Below are 18,819 nucleotides of genomic sequence, written 5' to 3' on the forward strand. Positions count from 1 at the left end.
GACATGTGCTCTCTGTTGCACTGATCTTCTTGTTAGCATTCAAAAAGACACTGAATATATATTTTTTCAAACAAGTTTTTATCGTTGTTTTAATTTTTAATTTTAATTGTATTTTGTATTTAATTGTATACAATTTAATTTTAATTGTATATTGTATTTTTAGATCCATGCTTTGCAATAAAGAAATCTGAGTGGTTCATTAAAACAGAAAATTTCTGACATATACTCCAACTGCCTTGAAATGAAATGTCTGTCTATCCATCCATCTCAAGGCAGTCAGTAAAAGGTAGAAAGTTTAAACAATGAATATTGAAACAGTGCAATAAAAGCTACAAGTAAAAAAACAAAATCAGTTGGAAAGACAAGTTTCAAAGATTAAATTCATATTGCAAAAGTTCATTAAAAAGAAATGGAATAACACAAACTTCAGATAGACATCACTACATAAAAGTCCTATCATTTGAGTCCGCTTGCTAAATTTCAGATGGAGCATGGTTACGATGCATTATCAAGGGCGCAGTAGCAGGCCATTAACAGGGCTTCTTATCAAGGATCAGACATATTCATGTAGGTCAGCTTCCCCCAGGACTGAGCACTTTATTACATTTATTTATTTCCTATATTTCAGTGGGAAATACAGTACATACAACATACACTGGAAGAATTAATTAAGACCCCCAAGAGCCACTGCCAATTTTAAAATAATAAGCTATCCCATAGTTAAGAACAAAAGACATAGGGTACTCAGAATTTCCCAGAGAGAACCAGTTCTGTGAAAAAGTAATTGCCTCTTCTGGGTTTCCTGAATTTTTGCATATCTTTGCCAATGAAAGTTATCTGAACTTCATATGGGTCCTACGGATATATAGGAGTGTGAGTGAGCAAAAAACACCAACACTAGATGCTTATTTCATTTATTTCATAAAGAAGTAAACCAACATGTAATCTGAGAATGTGCTATATGGTTTTAAAACTGAACAATTGTTGACTGATGACATAACTGACATCTCTGTCCTGAGAACTGCTAGCTCTCAGCTTATCTCTCACAAATTCAGTAACTGGTTATTCCACCTTTCATTGCAATAACTGGAATAATGGAATAATGCCTTCTTACTCATATCTTTTAATTCTTCTAGTATCCCCAGTAGGGGATACTTCAAAATCATTTTGAAGTTAGAGACAAACTTCACTTTATAGGCAAATTTAAAAAAAGGAATTCAGGGTTTTTTTTAATTGCTCCATGGCTGGTCATAGTGTCTTTCTGTTTACTGAAAATAGGAGAGCATTCAGCTCTTTCTGGAGGAAAACAGGAATTCATTTTACTAATTTTCTGGTCATACTGACCTCTAAGAAGGGAAAGACATATTAGGAAAAAAACAAGTATTTTAAGCTTGAAAATTTAAAATTATTTCAGTGGGAACTAGTACATCTTGATTTTTAGTTTATCAGCCAAAACCTATAATGTAATGGCCTATTACTTAGTACATTGACAAGTTTAATAAATGTAATTGATACTAGAATCTGCCTAAAGAATTACATCATAGCTTTCATTCATTAAACTACAAGAGTTAGATTTTGGGGTTTACTTCCTAGTTAACTACTAAAACTTTTTTCAAAGATCAGTGGAATGTTATAAGAAGAAAAAAAAGATGTGACAAACTTTCTCAACTTGGTTGAGTCCTAAACCTTTGGACTACATATCCCATCATCTCATTAGGAATTAATGAGAGCTGAACACATCTGGAAATGGACAGGTTATGGAAGACTTCTGTATGGTGCAACAATAAGGTAGGCTGGAGTGGGGAGTGGGGAAACAGGATAACTTGTTCATCTCTTGTTTCTTTTGTGCTGGATGGAATTCTCCACATCTTTATGGGACCATTCATCCCTTATGAAAGGTAGAAAAGAAAATCATCATTTTGGAGTGAAAAAAAGTTACAGCACTTTGAGATGAGGTGCATTTACTTTATCACAAGATGGCTTAGCTTAAAATCAATAAGTTATCACCCAAGTTGTAGTATGACTTTGCTCAGCAGCAAAATTGATGAATTGATGGAGGGAGAGAGGGAGGAAGGAAAAGGAGGAAAGGAAGGAAGATTTCTGACGCTCCCTGCCAACTTCCCACAAGCAAAGTCAATGGGGAAGCTGGCAGCAAGTCACAAGTTGCTCATACTCCCACTGTTTTTTTGCCCTTGGTCATCCTGTTTTTCTGTTTAGGTAAGGAAATATCTCTGAAATGAAGACCCAATGGGTCATAGGTTGTCTAATTCTTTTTAAAATCTGGTCACAATGTCCAAATGAACAATTTATTTATTTTAATTTCTATAGTCGCTCATCTCAACCAGGTGAACAACGTTATGTGATTACACAGCTTTCTACTTAGGACAATTTTTGCAAAAAGTAGTAATTCAAGAACACGGATCTGAATCCAGTGGCACTCATTTTCTATCATAAACTACTGTCTCAAAGGCACCTATGTCAGATTTGCAAAGTGGCAGCTTAAGCTAAGCAGCAGGAAGATAAAGATTCTCTTGAATCAAGCTCAAGTTCTCACGTGGACACTTGTGATCACTACGACATTTACAGAAATGCCTTTCTCCAATTGTTTCTAAGATCTGAAGGAGTTGGCATGTTCCAGATCCTGTCAATAAAACAACATCATCTTAGGAGACCCAGGTGGTTCTCTGTACCTGGCCTTATGAACAGAATCCCCCTCCTCTCAACGTCCGTATGGCTGTGACCCTACTGTCCATTAAGAGATCTATGAATCTGCTATTTAGATGTAATTGATTTTGTTTTTCCCTGGCATGGTTGTTCTTCACTTATTTTTTATTAACTATTTTTAATCCTCTGTAAGCCACCACAGTTGATGGTGAGTGGGTGGCTTTACAAATTAAAATTATAAATAAAATAGCTTCCTGGGCACAAATATAGAAATAGTTTACCATAATCTTCTTCCATAATTTTTTATAACTTTCCCAGTCTAACCTACACACCAAGTATTAAACAAGTCTAACCCTGCTTAGGTTTGGGGCAATTCCCAAGGTCAGTTAGGTGCTGCCAAACTGTTGTGCCTCAACAGCCACCCAAAACATAGAAAATGGTCAAAGTAGGGTTGCTGAAGAAGATGGTAAAATTCAGGATGTTGTTTCATAGTTCCTTCATTTGCATTCATTTTATCTCATTCCTGCAATGTCAAGGACCCATTCAGTGCACTGGGAAGAGAAAGAAAAGGAAAGGGGACAACAAAACTAGATAGAGATGAGACAAGAAAAAAAAAGTAACTGGAATAGTTACCCTATACAGTCCCTTCCAACTCATACATTCTGCAATAGGGAAAAAAAGAAAAGGGAGAAAAGCCCTGTTTAGGTACTGGGGGAACAGTCTTTCCCATGCACCTGGCTAATTTTAAAGGTACCTATAGCATCCAGGCTTTACAGCAGGGATGTCTGCATCTCATGCTCATTCCTTTGCATTTAACAGCTTCTTGTGTTCCAATCCAGAAATGTAGATTCCCTCAATTATCTGGTAATTATGGGGGAGGGGGGAACCTTATTTTCCTGTTGGATAAATACGGTATGAATCAGGGAGTCCTGGTTTGAGTCTCCATTCTGCCAAAATGTTGCTAGTTTTAAGGAAGCCTAAGGCATCTTTCCAACATGGGAAATACTGGAAAGTTTTTATAGAGTGTTTATGAGGATTACAACCAGCTGTACAGAAAACTCTGTGGTCCAGAAACCTAACATTCTAGTATTTCACAGAACACTGTTTTTCTCCTCATCTGGCTATTCCTGGGGCAGTCTGTCATCTTTGGGAAATGATTCCTTTGACATCGGAAATGGTCCGTGGTCTTCCAGACTGGCTGTACTGTACTCTGGGGAACAATGGAATGTTCCATTCCTGGACCATAGAGTTTTGAACATTCCAAGTATGTATGAAGTGCTTTGAATACTGGAAAATAAATAGTAAACTAATGTGATTACATATTATGACCCTAAAGAAACAAGGGGAAGAGGGTGGTAATAATGAATTGGTTAGTCCAGAGAAAAAGTGTGAACCATTGATTGTTCTACTGATATTATACACTTGTATGCTAAAAACACCATCAGCCTCTTTTGAGTGTTTCTCTGGAGATACCCTTAGAAACTTCTCTGACAGGCAAGAGGTGTTACCTGATATTTGCAAATCAAGAGAGATGTTTAGATGCAAGAGTAAATGATGGGCAAAACACAATTTAAATACAGATTTTTTTCACCCACTACTTACTCCTTGTAAATTACATTAGCTGAGATCCCCAAATATACAATATGCAAATTGTTTGTATATCTTCTAAAAGAGGCTACAAATCTTTTCATAATCTCTTTCAAGGTCCTACCTACATCCTTTTAGGGAAATAAGATGAAGTGGGTGAGTGTATAAATATAATTTTGCAAATCCAACACTTATTAAGGAACAAAAATGTCCATAAACATTCAAAGAAAAGAAGCATATATGTGCACAAAACATGTGGAGGTTAGTAAAAGACAAATATGAACAAATATGAAGTGAAATTTAATGGTTGTTTGGATGCATTCAGATGTAATCAGAGACAATGATTTCCCACTATATGCAGGTACTGTTGGTTGACCATTTCTTTTCTCCTCTCACATAGTTGTGAGAAGAGAAACATGAGTTTCTCCTCTGGAAATTGCACTGATGACCACAGTTGCCAGTTGTGTCCTGAATCAGAAACTGTGGTTTTAAAATAAGGCAGAATCTGAAAATATAATTAGACCATGAATTGTTCAAACAAGAAGCCAGAGTTCTTCATATTGAAATATAATTGGGAACTGTGGATACTTTAAAAGTGAAAGTAACTGCTTTTGTACAGCCATACAAAAATATATTGGTGGAGGGGATTGCATGAATCAGTGGTTCATGTAGTTTTATGCTCATAATAGGAAATTACAGTTCCCCATTTCTGCCTTTACAGATTGTCTACTGCAATAATACATGTATTTAAAACATGCTGTTAGTCACTTTTTAAAAAATTAACATCCTTCTCTTGCCTTGTGTTTTCTTTTGTAATTCATTACATCTGTTTTGTAATTCATTATCTCGTAAAAGAGAAGCTTGAAGTTGCTTAGCTTCCAGTGCAGCCACATCCAACTTCAGTCTTAGGTGCTCCACCTCTTCCTGAAGGATGATATTTTCCCTCTGACACTCACATAAGCTTTGGTTCAAACTGGATACTTCTGAAATGTGATAAAGGCCAACATAAAAATATAGATATATCCATTCTACACCTATTATAACATTTATGCACTCTGATTACATTATCCAAAAAAAATTATTTGTTGCTATTTTATACTCTATATACACACCTATACTATACTATACTATACTATACTATACTATACTATACTATACTATACTATACTATACTATACTATACTATACAGAATACTTTAAGGAGAATAGGTATCTGTAGTTAAGATACTAACATTTATATATCATTTCAATTTGTTAGCTATTTATTGATACAAACAAAAATATGGATTTAATCCACATCATTCTTCAAATCTTCTCTAATTCAACCCTATGAAGTTAATGAAAAGCTAAACATTGTAAGCAATAAACGTCCCATAAAGACTTGGCCAATTTCATTAATTCACCCTGAAGCCTCATACCTAGTAATAGTTAAATATATCTCCTAATAGCATTCACTGTATGCTAAAGTGTATGTTAATGTCTTGCTAAAAAAAAATGCAAGTTAACATTTACACAATATATATCCATTTTTTTGAGAAATACATGAAAAGTAAAATTGACTTTCCCTCAACTCAAACTTGACTCTTGTTGACTAAATTGCATACATCCATGCTGTTTCCTTGACAGTAATATCAAAATGCTTTGTGACTGCCTTTTCAGATTGTTGCTTATTTTCAGTATTAGCTTATCATTTTTTTCACTAATATATTTTTTTAAGGTTATACAAATTATATATTTGAGAACCAATTTGGTGTAGTGGTTAAGGTACCAGACTAGAAACCAGGAGATTGTGAGTTCTAGTCCCACCTTAGGCACAAAGCTAGCTGCGTGACCTTGGGCCAGATACTCTCTCTAAGCCCTAGGAAGAAGGCAATGGCAAGCCACTTCTGAAATCTTGCCAAGAAAACAGCAGCGACTTGTCCAGGCAGTCCCCAGGAAGCCAGTGCAGCTCACAAAACAGCAGTTTAACAGTGGGCCCTGCCCTGTTAGCTTTTCAGAAGACTGTGAAGACCTAGCTTTTCCACCAGGGGTTGTGTCTGGGGGTTGGTAATTTGGTGGGAAGGATATGATTTGTTTTATGCTCTTGTTTTTACTGGTTGCTATGAGCCACCTAGGATCACTGTCTGAGATAGACAGCCATATAAGTTATTTAAATAAAATAAATAAATGTCCAAATGTGCTGCTTTTTGTTCAGTATTCATATTATTTTTTGTTTTTATTTATATTAATTGTGACACGGGTCAGTAACAATTTGTTTGAACTTTGTGCTTCACAAAGCAAAATATAATTTCAAAACAGTCCTGTATGCAGAGAGGCACACTGTTTTGTTTCCTTAATGCTCAATTTCGGCATACATAGCTCAGCATTCACAACAAATCTGCTTTAAAACAGAAATGTTGAAAAAGTAAGGAGAAAACAGACATACATTTATAGCGCATTAGTGTAAAATGCTACTCCGCTTTCTATACTAGCTTCTCAAAAATGCAAAGAGAGTTTTATTAATCAAGACGTGTGCATTTAATAAGGCAGCTGGTCTCAATATTTATATAAGCTTCTGCAACAACTGACCAAATTAATATTACATTCAAATACAAAAAATGTATTATTGCTTCACATGTTAGCAATATATTTTTAAATAGATTTTCCTGTAATACAGTACATCTGATCTTGTCATATTGTTTGACACAGCTCCACTTTCAGAACAATCCAAATGCATTCCTATACTTGCCTATTTTCTACTATTCTATCCCCCCTCCTTCCCCAGAGGTTGCACTGAATTTAATACTTGCCCAGAATCTTGCAATCATCTCAGGTGAATTATGGAAACTAAATAGCAGCAACATCTTGCCAAGATGTCCTTGTTTGACCCATTAGAAAAGACAATCAAATTTCTCCAATGAAAACATCAACCCACACAATTTGGAAACATAAGTTTCCATGACCCTTCCTCTCACTGACTTAGGGGAAGGCTGACAATGGTGTTTCTGTGATGCAGAAAATACTCTATGTTGGATATTGTTCAAGTCATCTCACATCACAATGCACAGAAAGGAATCAGTGAACACACATTCAATGACTTTTGGTAAGTAGTACTGTGCAGTTGACTCCTGGATGTGGATTCTGAAAACCTGGGCCATAAACCCCAGGGACTGACATTCTCTTTGAGGCCTCTCTTCACTGAGATGCTAAACATTCTCTGGATGCTATGACTTCAGTGTATAAGGGGGATTTTAAGTTCAGCCTTATCAAAGCAAAACACTCCATTCATATGGGAAAATCAATATCCAGGACTGCATGTTAGGCCCAGCTTCTACTTTTCTGTGAATAATTTTGTAAACATTATTTCGATACATAATTTGATTTACAGAAATACTGTATACTAGTTTCCTATTTTTCAGAATTTAAGTTTTATCTCTGTTCTACATCAATTTGCATTTTAAAAAATCCACACAAAAATTTTTTTGCACTTTATTTTGCAGATTAACCCTAAAATATTTTTCCTAATATATACGTTTTTCCATTAATTTCCTCCAAGATTACCCATTTTGTGTGATATTTCATTATTATATATGTTTTCAGGGGCACTTTCTGCAAGAAACATTTTTCTGTTCAGAAAAACGAAACTCTTCATTCAGAAAAATGAAACTGTGTTCTGGTTCATATACTGATTCAGGTAAATTACATTAAAATGTGAACTGAAAGTATTTTTCTAATCCCAACACTGTACAGTAGCATAACCAGGATATACTTTTACTGCCTTAGTAAGAACTAGTATCATCTCAATGTATTATTGCCTTGACAACAAAATACAGAAGAATTGCAAATCCAGTCTGAAAACTAACATGCTAGGAAAAGTTTTACTTTGATAATCTACCTGCCAGTCCTATTATATTTATGTTTTTTAGTTGTAAAAATATCTGTCCTTTTAGTGAAATCCATTTTTTGAGAAAACCAAATATTTCTTCTTTAAAATTGTTTAGTTCTCCCCTGATATAGGGAAGAAGACTAAAGGCTTTCTTTAGGATGAATTTATGTTGTTCCAATGTTTTCCTGTCAAAGAAGAAAGAAAAAATGGTTATGATTTTAAAAGCAAAATAATATTTAGAAAATAGCCCTTTTAAATATTAATTATTTAAATCAATTTTAATGTATGAAAAATAATTTTCTAACATACTCAAATACACAAATTCAGATAAATGCATAAGTAGCAAAGGAAATTCCTGTTGTTAAGAGTTTTCAATGAAAACTTGTTCATACTATCTCCTTTTCAATCCCAGCACAAGTTGGCATTAAAGAGAAGAAAATACACTGATTTATTGGGAGAGATAGAGAGTGTACACACGCTATGAACCATTAGAACTATTGGTAAATCAGGATCTTGCCTAAACATTCTTGTAGCATCATACCATTAGTTTGGTCAATAAACCTGAATTTGTAAACTATTTTTACACATTATTTCCCTGTTTTTACTACTACTACTTTACATTTATTTAAAACAGCTTTATAAACCACCAAGAAAACAGATTTTTCAGGCAAATGACGGGGGGGAGGGGGGAGAGAGAGAGAGAGAGAGAGAGAGAGGGAGAGAGAATTTTACCAGAAAATAAGTTCCCCTGCAAACCCCCTCATGTGAGAATTCTTACTGGAACAATTGTGACTGTCTCCATATAATTTCCTTCTCTTTGTGGAAGCTTCTCAGCTGTTTGTTTAGATTTACTACTATAGTTTCCTTATTTTCAAGCTCAGTAACTAATTCTTTCATTCTGAAAGAAATAAAATATATAGTATTACCCTTTGCCTAAAAAAATAATTAGCACCATTAATTCCTGCTTTGGATCCCATGGTAGGTACCCTTTGTTCAAGGAAAGCCTCTTTTGCTCATAGTTAGGAGGAGGCTTTCCAGCTTAACAGAGGATCAGGGAACTTCTTCATTTTGCTAAATGAATAAAAAGGGGGGGTTTCATTTTGAGCATCTATTTGCATAGAATTGTTAATATGCTTATAAATCAATTAATTTAATTAAATCTCTCACACATGTGCAAAGCATGTTATAATAACTGGAGCATAATTAGTTCCTTATTGCAGAGTAAATCAAAATGACAGGGTGCAAACAGTTTTGCACTGCAGAGCATGACCAATTGGCTGGAGTCCAAATTGTAGGCATTCCAGGCATTAGAGTTTGCTATGTAATATGGGTGTATAGTTATTGATTGATTTCCAATTTCTGACACAGGTACAAATATTTCACTGCACAAAGCCTGATGCTCGTACTTAAAAACAGTTCACATAACAGTGTTAATAAATGAATACAGTATGTTCCATAGATATGTATTTGGTTCCAACATTACATTTAAGAAGGTTTTTTTTGCCCAAGATTTCACAATTTCTTAATTCATGTTTTATAGATTTTTAAAAATATCACCAATGTAATTAGAAGAATCAGATTCACTTAATGTATTTTGACCAACTATCAGCATCTCTAAATAATCAAATAATCTAATAACATTTTATTGTTTTAGATAAGTATATGAGAATAGAAAATAAGAGCCTGGACAGCTTTTAATCTAAAGTAAAATTTTTGACAACAATAAGTTATTCTTTAGTACATTTTTCCCATGATAGTTTTTTTGTTCTATCTTTTTAAAACTAAAATAAGGGAGAATGGGTTTTTATACGTGTTTAATGTAGATGTTAAGAACTATAGCTAATTAATCACCAGATATTTGAGTAAGTAATCAACTAAACGTGAAGTAAATTTACATACTATCCATACCAAAAATGACTTTTAGACTGCAAATAACTTACAACTGAACATGGCATACTGTTAACATCCTGGAAAAAATGGTGTAAAAGGGCCTTTTACTCTCAGACATGATTAACACTGGCCCTAATTGAAGCAGACAGCCTCCTATCAATACGGATTTAAGAAGAATATGTGTCCTCAAACTACAAAGTGAACAGAATAACAAACCACAAATATAGTGGGATAAACATTCTATCCAACTATATTTGGATACAATAAATTTTTGATGGTAATCCATTCTAGCATGATTCATATTCTTGTGGTTTACAAACACCATCTTTATAGTCATTACGTCTCCTGTTGATTCATTTTTATATCATTGGGTATTACTGAACTGACCACAGCCAAATTCATACTAGTTCTAGCCCGTTAGAATAAAGGGAAATTAAAATGGAAATTTACTTTAAATGTTATAGTAAACTAAGGATAATGAAAATAACTACTGCACAAGCAAATAAGCATTTAAGCTGGAACATTAGATGTTCTGTCACAACACAAAGCTTAACAAACTATAACTTTACAATCAGCATTAAATGCAGATATGTGAATACAAATATTTAAGATCACAAAAGTTCGCTGTTTATGTGTTTTGTATTGTTTTTCTGGCAGTGTCAACAAGGCTTTAACAGCTGGCCACTCAGGCATCAAAAGACAAACCTCTAAGAAGGTTGCAAAATTCTTATCAATAGCTATAGCTGTTAGAAACCATCTGGCTCATCCCTCATGTTATTAAATGTTAGTTGCTAATTGCTTTAGGATTTTCTCACAATTTAAAATTTTCTTTTTATAATTACTGTATTGTATGCTGGTCTTTTATTGTGTTTGGTCTTGGACCATAAATAAATGTTGATTGATTGATTGACAAGCCATCTAAAATTGTAAATATGAAATTATCCTGCTTGTTGTCAAAAGCAAACCCAAGTTAAAAGGTTTAGAATTGTCCTGTTATGAGCCAAACCAAAGAATTTCCATAATTTATATGATTTAAATAGTAAACCCTATCCACATGTATCAGAGTTCACTGATCCATACTTCTTACTAAGCCTGTGGATGTTTTGGTAAGAAATAGTAAAAAAACAGCCACAGAATGAGACTGCTCAAATTGCATGCACATTGCATGACCCAGCAACTGCCAACTAGCAATGTATGAATTGCAAACTGTTCTAAAGAGGATATGCATGACAGTTTAGCTAAAGTAAAGACAAATGATCTCCCTCCTCACCAGCTACTTCCTCATCTGCCGCATAATTGATGCTGAACGTCTGCAGCAGAGAGCCTAAAGAAAGCTATGGACATTATTATTCTGTTTAAACAAAGCTGAAAATGAATGTGGAAATGGTTCATGGCAGACATTTTTAGGCATTCACATCCTGACCTATTATGTACCAGATTGGCCAGTGGAATATAAATGAAGAACTGAAACTATTATCTAATGCTTCATCACTAGATTAATTAACTACCCCTCATTCAGAAGGCCTGAAAAAAGGATAGAGCATGAAGTCACCCTATGTTCAACTGCAATAGGCAGCTTGTAAGAGTTCTAATTTCTTTCAAAAATCTGAAAAACCAGTTTGACCAAAGGAAACTGTGACAAAAGAAAAATGTGAAGATAGAGAACCTGGTTAGGCTTGGTACATGTTTTGTATGAAGTCTCAGATTTGATCCTTAGCATCTCCACTTAAAAAGTCAAAATAGCAGGTGATTAGAAAAGACTCCATATATCTTCCCATGGAAAGCCCCTTGCAGATACCCATGATTTAAAAAAAAATAATAATCAGAAAACAGCCATACTTTTTTCTTTGAATGCTTTGCTCATTACCACTCAATATTATTTAAGTATATGTAGATTACTTTACAGGTCCTATTATTTAATAAACACATTATCTGAACAGCATACTAAGGAATTTATATCCAGTTGTTACACAGCTTTTAATATACAAAGAAAAAGAACACAAATATCATTCAAGAAGAGAAATTAATGGAAAAAGGGTGTGCCTTTTCCAATATTTGATCATACTGGCTGGAAATTCCAGAAGTTGTAGTACCAATATTTCTAGAGCTTGCAAAACTGAGAAAAACTGCTCATCATCCTCTTTTACACTTTCCTTCCACTTTCCACCATTATGAATTTCTCAAGGGAATTGGGTCTTTGCAAAACATGTTCAAAATATGATCGTTTGAGCCTGGTCATTTGTGTCTTGAGTGAAACTCTGAATTGTTTTGTTCAATGATCAATTGAATTAATTGGGATAGTTATATCTGAATATCTTTTCCAGGCTTTCGTTGCTTTCCTACCAAGTGCTACTCTGTGGCATGTTTTTTAACTGGTAGTTCTTTCACTGTTAAGTTCCTTTTTGAGATCTTTGCCTTTCTTAGTTTCAGCTTCTCTTCTCTTCTTGGCAATTTCCACCATCTCTTTTGACATCCTGCTTGCTTTCTTCTGTTTCTATTCATATATGGAAATTGGTTGGCTTCCACTTTAGCTTGATCTGGAACGTGCTTATGAGCAGTCTGCATTCTATTCCACAGTCAATCTTATCCATGTCTTTGCCATTAGAATTGAGTTCTTTCACCTCCCTCTACCAATAATTCAAACAATGTTTTCTGTGTGCTCCATCTGGTAATGTCCATGTTGTTTTGGTTGTTTGAAGAATGTGTTAGCAACGAATAAATATGAAATTGTTAGCAGCTGATAAATCATAATCCTGCTTCACTTCTGCTTCCTAAGGCATACAGTCCAGTTTAGTTTTCCTCCTTACTATTTCCTACTTTGGCAATCCAGTCTCCAACCAGAAGCACCACATCTTGCATATATGTCCTATTGATTTCAGCTTGAACTTGAGCATAAAAGGTATCAACTATTTCTTGTTCTGCATCAATGGTTGTGGCATAAACTTGAATAATCATAATTTTGTCTGCAAAATCTACTTGATATTACCAGTCACTGACTACATTGTACCCAAGTACCACCTTTGCTATATCCTTCCTGATTATGAAAGCAACAGTTTTTTCTTTGAAATTTTTCATGATCTTCTGGCTGACAGTATTCAATTTCAATCCTTTTCAATTTGCTGATGCCCAGGATGCCAATATATATTCAATTTATTTCATCTTTCACTGTGTTGAGTTTTCCTATGCTCTTCTTTCTTACATTTTATGTTCCCATTGTAATTCTGTCTTTGCAGCTTCAGATTTTCTTTTCCTGTATGATAACATCAGCAACTAATAGTCTGGAAGCTTTAACCTAACTGTATCAAAAACACAATTAGCACTCTGAAAGATTCTCAACACTATTTCAGTAGCATGTTGATTGCCATATGACTCGAAGGGCCCTTTATCCAGCAGTATATTGATAATCACTTTATCTTGTCTATCCATATGGTTTCAGGATACCTGCATACTGAATACAGGAGTGCTTTATTATTGCCTTCTCGAGTACAGTATGAAATGATACTTTTGCCATTGTCACTAAAATGATTATCCATTTTAGCACCTTCCTATATTGCTGCTGCCCAATGTGCCCAATGCCCTATAGTGCCTGCTTGGGATGACTTTCATATCTTGGGTGATCCTACTGGAAATATACAGTCTTGGTATACATTCCTGGTGTCCTTTGGTCATCCCTCCAGGAACATCCTCCTGCTACAATGAGGCATGTTTAAGCCTTTATTAAATCCGAATCCGGACTATGTCTCCTTATCTTCATTAGAGCCATTTTTTTCATCTAATATCTGCCTACTGCAACATGAATTTAGGTCAGTGAACTGCACCTAGTCAGGATGGTCCAACTTCACGCAGTATTAGTATAAACAGCCTAATAATTAAAAATGTAGCAAACCTAGCTTTTCTAATTAATGCTGCAACTAGGGAAATAGTATCTTAATTCTACACATCTGCAGCGGTAAACATTCTATTATTTCATAGGATTTTTAAAAAAAAATATTGTGGTGAAAAAGAAAGACAAAAAGTATACAGAAGTAACTTCTAATTTTCTTTTATAGCAGTTATAAGTATAAATGTAAATTAACCTCTTGCTCCATGGTTACAACATAACTTTCATTTTTTTCTATAAACTACTATTTTTTCTAGTCATCCAAACCATATATCATAAGTTCATTTTTTTTTCTGTTTCACGCAAAAAGTCCAAAAGGGGTTTCCAGTTGGGGTATGAATGACTCATTTATTTTTAAAAGAACTTCTTTTATCTATCACCTGATTGCTGAACTGAAAAAAGCTAATCCTGCAACCTCACTTAATTCTTTCCTTTCTCAATATAAGATTCCTATACAGCTCCTAAATCAAGATACATACATGCAGAATCCTTCAGAAAATGCTACAATGCCCAGGGTCCCCTGCTGTATATAGTCTGCCCCTGCTTCCCTTCTCCAATCCAGTCTCTCCTCCACTGAGTATCTGAGATTATCAGGCCTCCTCTGCCCCTCCCTGTTGTTCTCTGGTACTTTCTCCATTTCAGCCTTATGCTCCCCAGTTCTCTCAACCTCCCTCTCAACAACAGCCTCTCAAAAACCCAAACCTCCAATTGCCTCCCATTCTTCACTGTGTGTTTTCAGCATCTCTGAAGAAAGCTGTAAGACACTTCAAATCTACATGGCTAGAGCTTCTGGCAATGGCAGCACCTATTATTTTTAAGGCATTATAATATTTTAATTATTAATTGTTCTTAAAATGCAATTAATTGTGCATGATCAATTTATTTTAACTGAGGATATGATAGAAATAAAAGGTTTTCACTCTTAGCTTGCACTGTAACAAATTTGTCAAATTGCCAAAGATTTTCCATTGTTCTCATGCAATAGCCTAATAAAGCTACCTGTTTTGGTTTGTTTCTTAGGAATTATAGCTGCTAAGGAAGGAAACTGTACCATCCTGACTTCTCATATGAAGCTGCCTTATTTAAGTCAGAGCTCCACTGGTCCATTAGCTTGAGATATTTTAACTGTAAATTTCAGCAGTTCCTGGGATCAGCAATTTGATAGCATTTTCTGGAAATCTTACTTGGTTTACACAATTATACTATTACTTACATCTACAAGAATCAGAAAACTCTAGTAAAACACAGACAAGAGAAGTAACATAATTAAGCAGCAGACTGTTTTTTTAAGCAGACAGGGGAAAAGTTCCTTCCCCTTAAAATGAGTTAGACATAAGGTCCCCAAAATGGTGCCCAAGAGAATCAACAAGCTTTCCCTGTCCTTTCCATCATTTAAAATATGAAAAACAAAATTAGACAAACAACTATAGTCCTATATGCATTCTTAAAAAATAAAAATGATTAGTGGCTGCAGATCAGTAGAGAAGCAATAAGAACATATTGGAGGTGATGGGGAATGGCAGGTAGATCCTTACCACTTTGCCTCCTAGTAAATGAATGTTTTATGATCAGCCAGATCTGCAAGATAGCCATTTTGTGAATGAATAAGCCCCTCTCATAGCAGCCATTTTGCAAAAATGACCACAACATGCCCACAACATTTCGAATGCGTCCACTGGCTTCTGGCCTAGACAAATTCATGAGGATATGCATGACTTCTTGCCATGATAGCTAAGCACTACCTCCAGAATCAGAGACACCATGAATGCAAGTTGGTGGGGAAACCAATCAAATCATTACTATTGTATTCATTTACTGATTTCATAAGCATCTGGTTGGCCCCTAACAAAAGCACACTAGATTGCCTTTATTGCTTAAACAGGACTCTTCTTTTGTTCCTAAGTTACAAAATGGCTAGAGAGAAAATGTCTGGGTAACCTACATGCATCTGGAGAATTACAATGCTTTAATGAATAAACATTAATTAAAATGAATTCTCCTTAAAATTTCAAACACAGCTACTTTCTTCCAATTGCATTTTATTCATCAAAATCTGAACTAAAATCTTGGCCGCACTGATAATACTTAAAATATGAAATCATGAAAAACATCCTAAGCTCCATGGATAATTAATTGCAGAAGCTAAGAGGAAAAAAAAAGAAGGAACATGGTGATCTTTTCTGCACTTGTACATTTCACATAAACTGTGAAGCCGAACATCTTGTTATCACAGCCAGGATATGGTTATATGCTGAACAGAGGAGAAATCAACAGAGATAGAGAGGGAGATATATAGTTATAACAAGAATAATGAAATGGAAGTGTCAGAGAAGCCAATATGCATTCTATACTCCTGTCCCCACTTTAACACAGCACAATCATGCTCTGAAAACATCAGTCTGCACCCTTGGCCCTACCAGATTGTCTTCATCATAACCCAGCCCATAACTGAATCAGCCTTAAGTTGTCTTTAGGTGAACTGGTTTTAAAGTAATTGTTTCAACCTCAAGCTGACACTATCTCACTACAGCTTCAAGGTGTGTAAACTCTATTATGCTTTACCACCTATTAGCTAGCCCAACTGACCTATTGTGAGTGTGATCAGAGGTGTGTTTTGGGAATGCTGTGAAGTGCAAACAACCCTTCCCCCACCCATTGCTAGCTAGCCATCACAGCAGCTATTTATCTCTTAGGATCTGCCCATTAGCACTTCATTTCACGACTTCTTTTTATATCTGTCACCTCTTCACCTCAATAGCTTTGACACCAACTTCTCTCCAAGCTTATAAGAAGATAGAAAAGAGGAGAGGAGAGCTCTGCTATTTTACTTTGGAAAGAAGAGGGCTATACTAGTGCTACTTCTCTTTAATAGTATTCTAAAATGAGAGGGTTTTTACACTATACCACTCCAACAATCTTGTGAAATGTGTAAGACCTTTAAATACAGAAGCTCTATTTTTTTCACACTGCAGGCTCCAGGAAGTAATGACAGATGTCAAGTTGGGCTTGTTTCTTTGCTAATCTCCCTTTATTTGTTAACTTCAAACATAGAAACAAAGTACCAGACGATTTCTGGATAAACAGTACAGTACTCTATTTTACAGGGATTCAGTATCAGCTTGTTTTTTCCCAACCAGACCCTAACAGCTTCTAGACACTAGGTTAGGACTTCTCGTGCATGCCCAGCTCAGTCTAGGCTAGAAATGTATAATTAGATATCACCTGTAGATAGATGATATTACACCCCAAACTGATGGATGACCTCTCCCAGCAGCTTCATTAGATGTTAAATAGTATGGGAGAGGAAAAGATAAACTACACAGCACCTCATAGTGAGCAGCCACCTGGAGGGCTTCTTCCCCCCTATTAATACTGAATGATACCACTTACTCAGGAACAGAATCATTGCAGAACAATATCCTCAACTCCCAACCCTCACAGACAATTTATCATGGTCATTGATATCAAAAGCCACCATGAGATCTAAAAGAACCAGGACAGGTGCACTCCCTCCATTTGGATGTTGATGGAAGTCATCCACCAGTGCTATCAATGTGGTTTCATATTATGGCCAGGCCTAAATACTGAATGAAAAGGATTCAAATAATCTACTTCCTTAAGGGTAGTTGATAATTACAGCCCTACCACTCCTTCAACAACTTTCCCTAAAAAATTACCAAGTTTGGCCAGATCTAGGGAGGGTCTCTTCAAGAAGGGATGCACCACTGCTTCCTTCAAGGTGGAGGACATAACCACTTCTCTCAAAGAGGTGTTGACTATCTCCTGGATCCAATCCCTCTCTCTCATACACAGCATGATGGGGTATGAATCTAGCCCATTACATATCACTGTATTCATTTTCTCAGAATTAACAAGCTGAAACAAATGCCAGATAACACTGTAAAATGCTATCCAGGTCAACTCCTCTGACTCAGTCCATGCACAGTAAGGCTAGAGCAGGATTTTATCCATGAAGCGCTGCCCCAAAATCTCACTGCAACCCCTCAAAAGGGCCTAGGTCACCCTACAATGTTCTGCAGGGGCAGCCTGCAGATGCAATCAAGCTGAGCAATAGGTACATTTAATCATTCTTATCACTATGGTTTAGGCTCAGATGTCTTAGTTTTTCTCCACCAGTACTCCAGGATATATATTTTGCCACTTCATGTCCCAGAGTTCCTCAGTAAAACAAGAGCTTCCTTGAATTGGCACACAGACAGTGTTTACTCTGGGGTGATGATTTCATTGAATGCTTTGGTCACCTCTGTATTCCAGAGGCTGACCAAGTACTCAACAGTACTATCTGCCAGATTGCTGAGAACATCCCCAAATGCTCTCTGGAATCCAGCTGGATCCATTAAGCACTTGGAGTACACCAATCTAATTAGCTCTCCCATACCTGCTCTAATTGCTTTAGTTTTTTACCATTTATGTATAACTTGCAATTATTCATTTAATTTTCCCTGTCAAGCACAACTACCTTACTCTTTTGGTACAAGAATTCTGATATCCGTAGTCTGCATCACATCATATAATTGTATCTAACATTCATTGTCTGCAAATCATTTGGGTTCTCAGCCAACGATATAGCATTGTTGGCCAACAAAAGTACATGCACATTCCTGTCATCAACCAACAGACTTCTAACGCCACAAGCATTTCTTATACTTTTGTTCATAAAATCATTAAACAGCCAAGGGGACTGTGATGACTCAGTAGAACTGTCACTCAAAGAATGGTAATTTAAGGCAGTAATTCCCAGTTTAAATTCCAGAAGCTGCGGGAAATGAGAGGTAGAAAGAAAGATTTGGGATAGTATGAATAGAAGGATGAGGCTGAGAGAAGTTTGGAGTTCTAGCCTAGGAAAAGACTGCAACTGTGAAAGTGATTGGTTCTGCAACAGATATTTATTGTCAGGGAAAACAAAAATTAG

At 35.6% G+C, this 18,819-nt stretch overlaps 1 protein-coding gene across 4 annotated transcripts in view; it reads right to left on the bottom strand.

Annotated features, from left to right (window-relative positions):
* Window positions 1–18,819, bottom strand: part of LEKR1 (leucine, glutamate and lysine rich 1) — a 64,176-nt gene that overhangs the window by 32,186 nt on the left and 13,171 nt on the right. For 3 of the 4 annotated variants that reach the window (XR_015794316.1, XM_088131793.1, XM_088131795.1), the window contains exons 4-6: window positions 8,895–9,014; window positions 8,126–8,301; window positions 5,049–5,234 (exon numbers count right to left, since the gene is read on the bottom strand). Coding sequence is in view for 3 of the 4 variants with exons in the window: in XM_088131793.1 (XP_087987919.1) it covers window positions 5,049–5,234; window positions 8,126–8,301; window positions 8,895–9,014 (482 nt within the window). In the remaining variant the exon portion in view is untranslated. The remainder of the gene's footprint in view (window positions 1–5,048; window positions 5,235–8,125; window positions 8,302–8,894; window positions 9,015–18,819) is intronic. The other variant, XM_088131794.1, reaches the window with a different exon arrangement.

Source organism: Python bivittatus, unplaced genomic scaffold (assembly GCF_059951505.1).
Source record: "Python bivittatus isolate LINGU-HERP-01145 unplaced genomic scaffold, Pbiv_v1 ctg000980_np1212, whole genome shotgun sequence".
Taxonomy (NCBI): Eukaryota; Metazoa; Chordata; class Lepidosauria; order Squamata; family Pythonidae; genus Python; species Python bivittatus.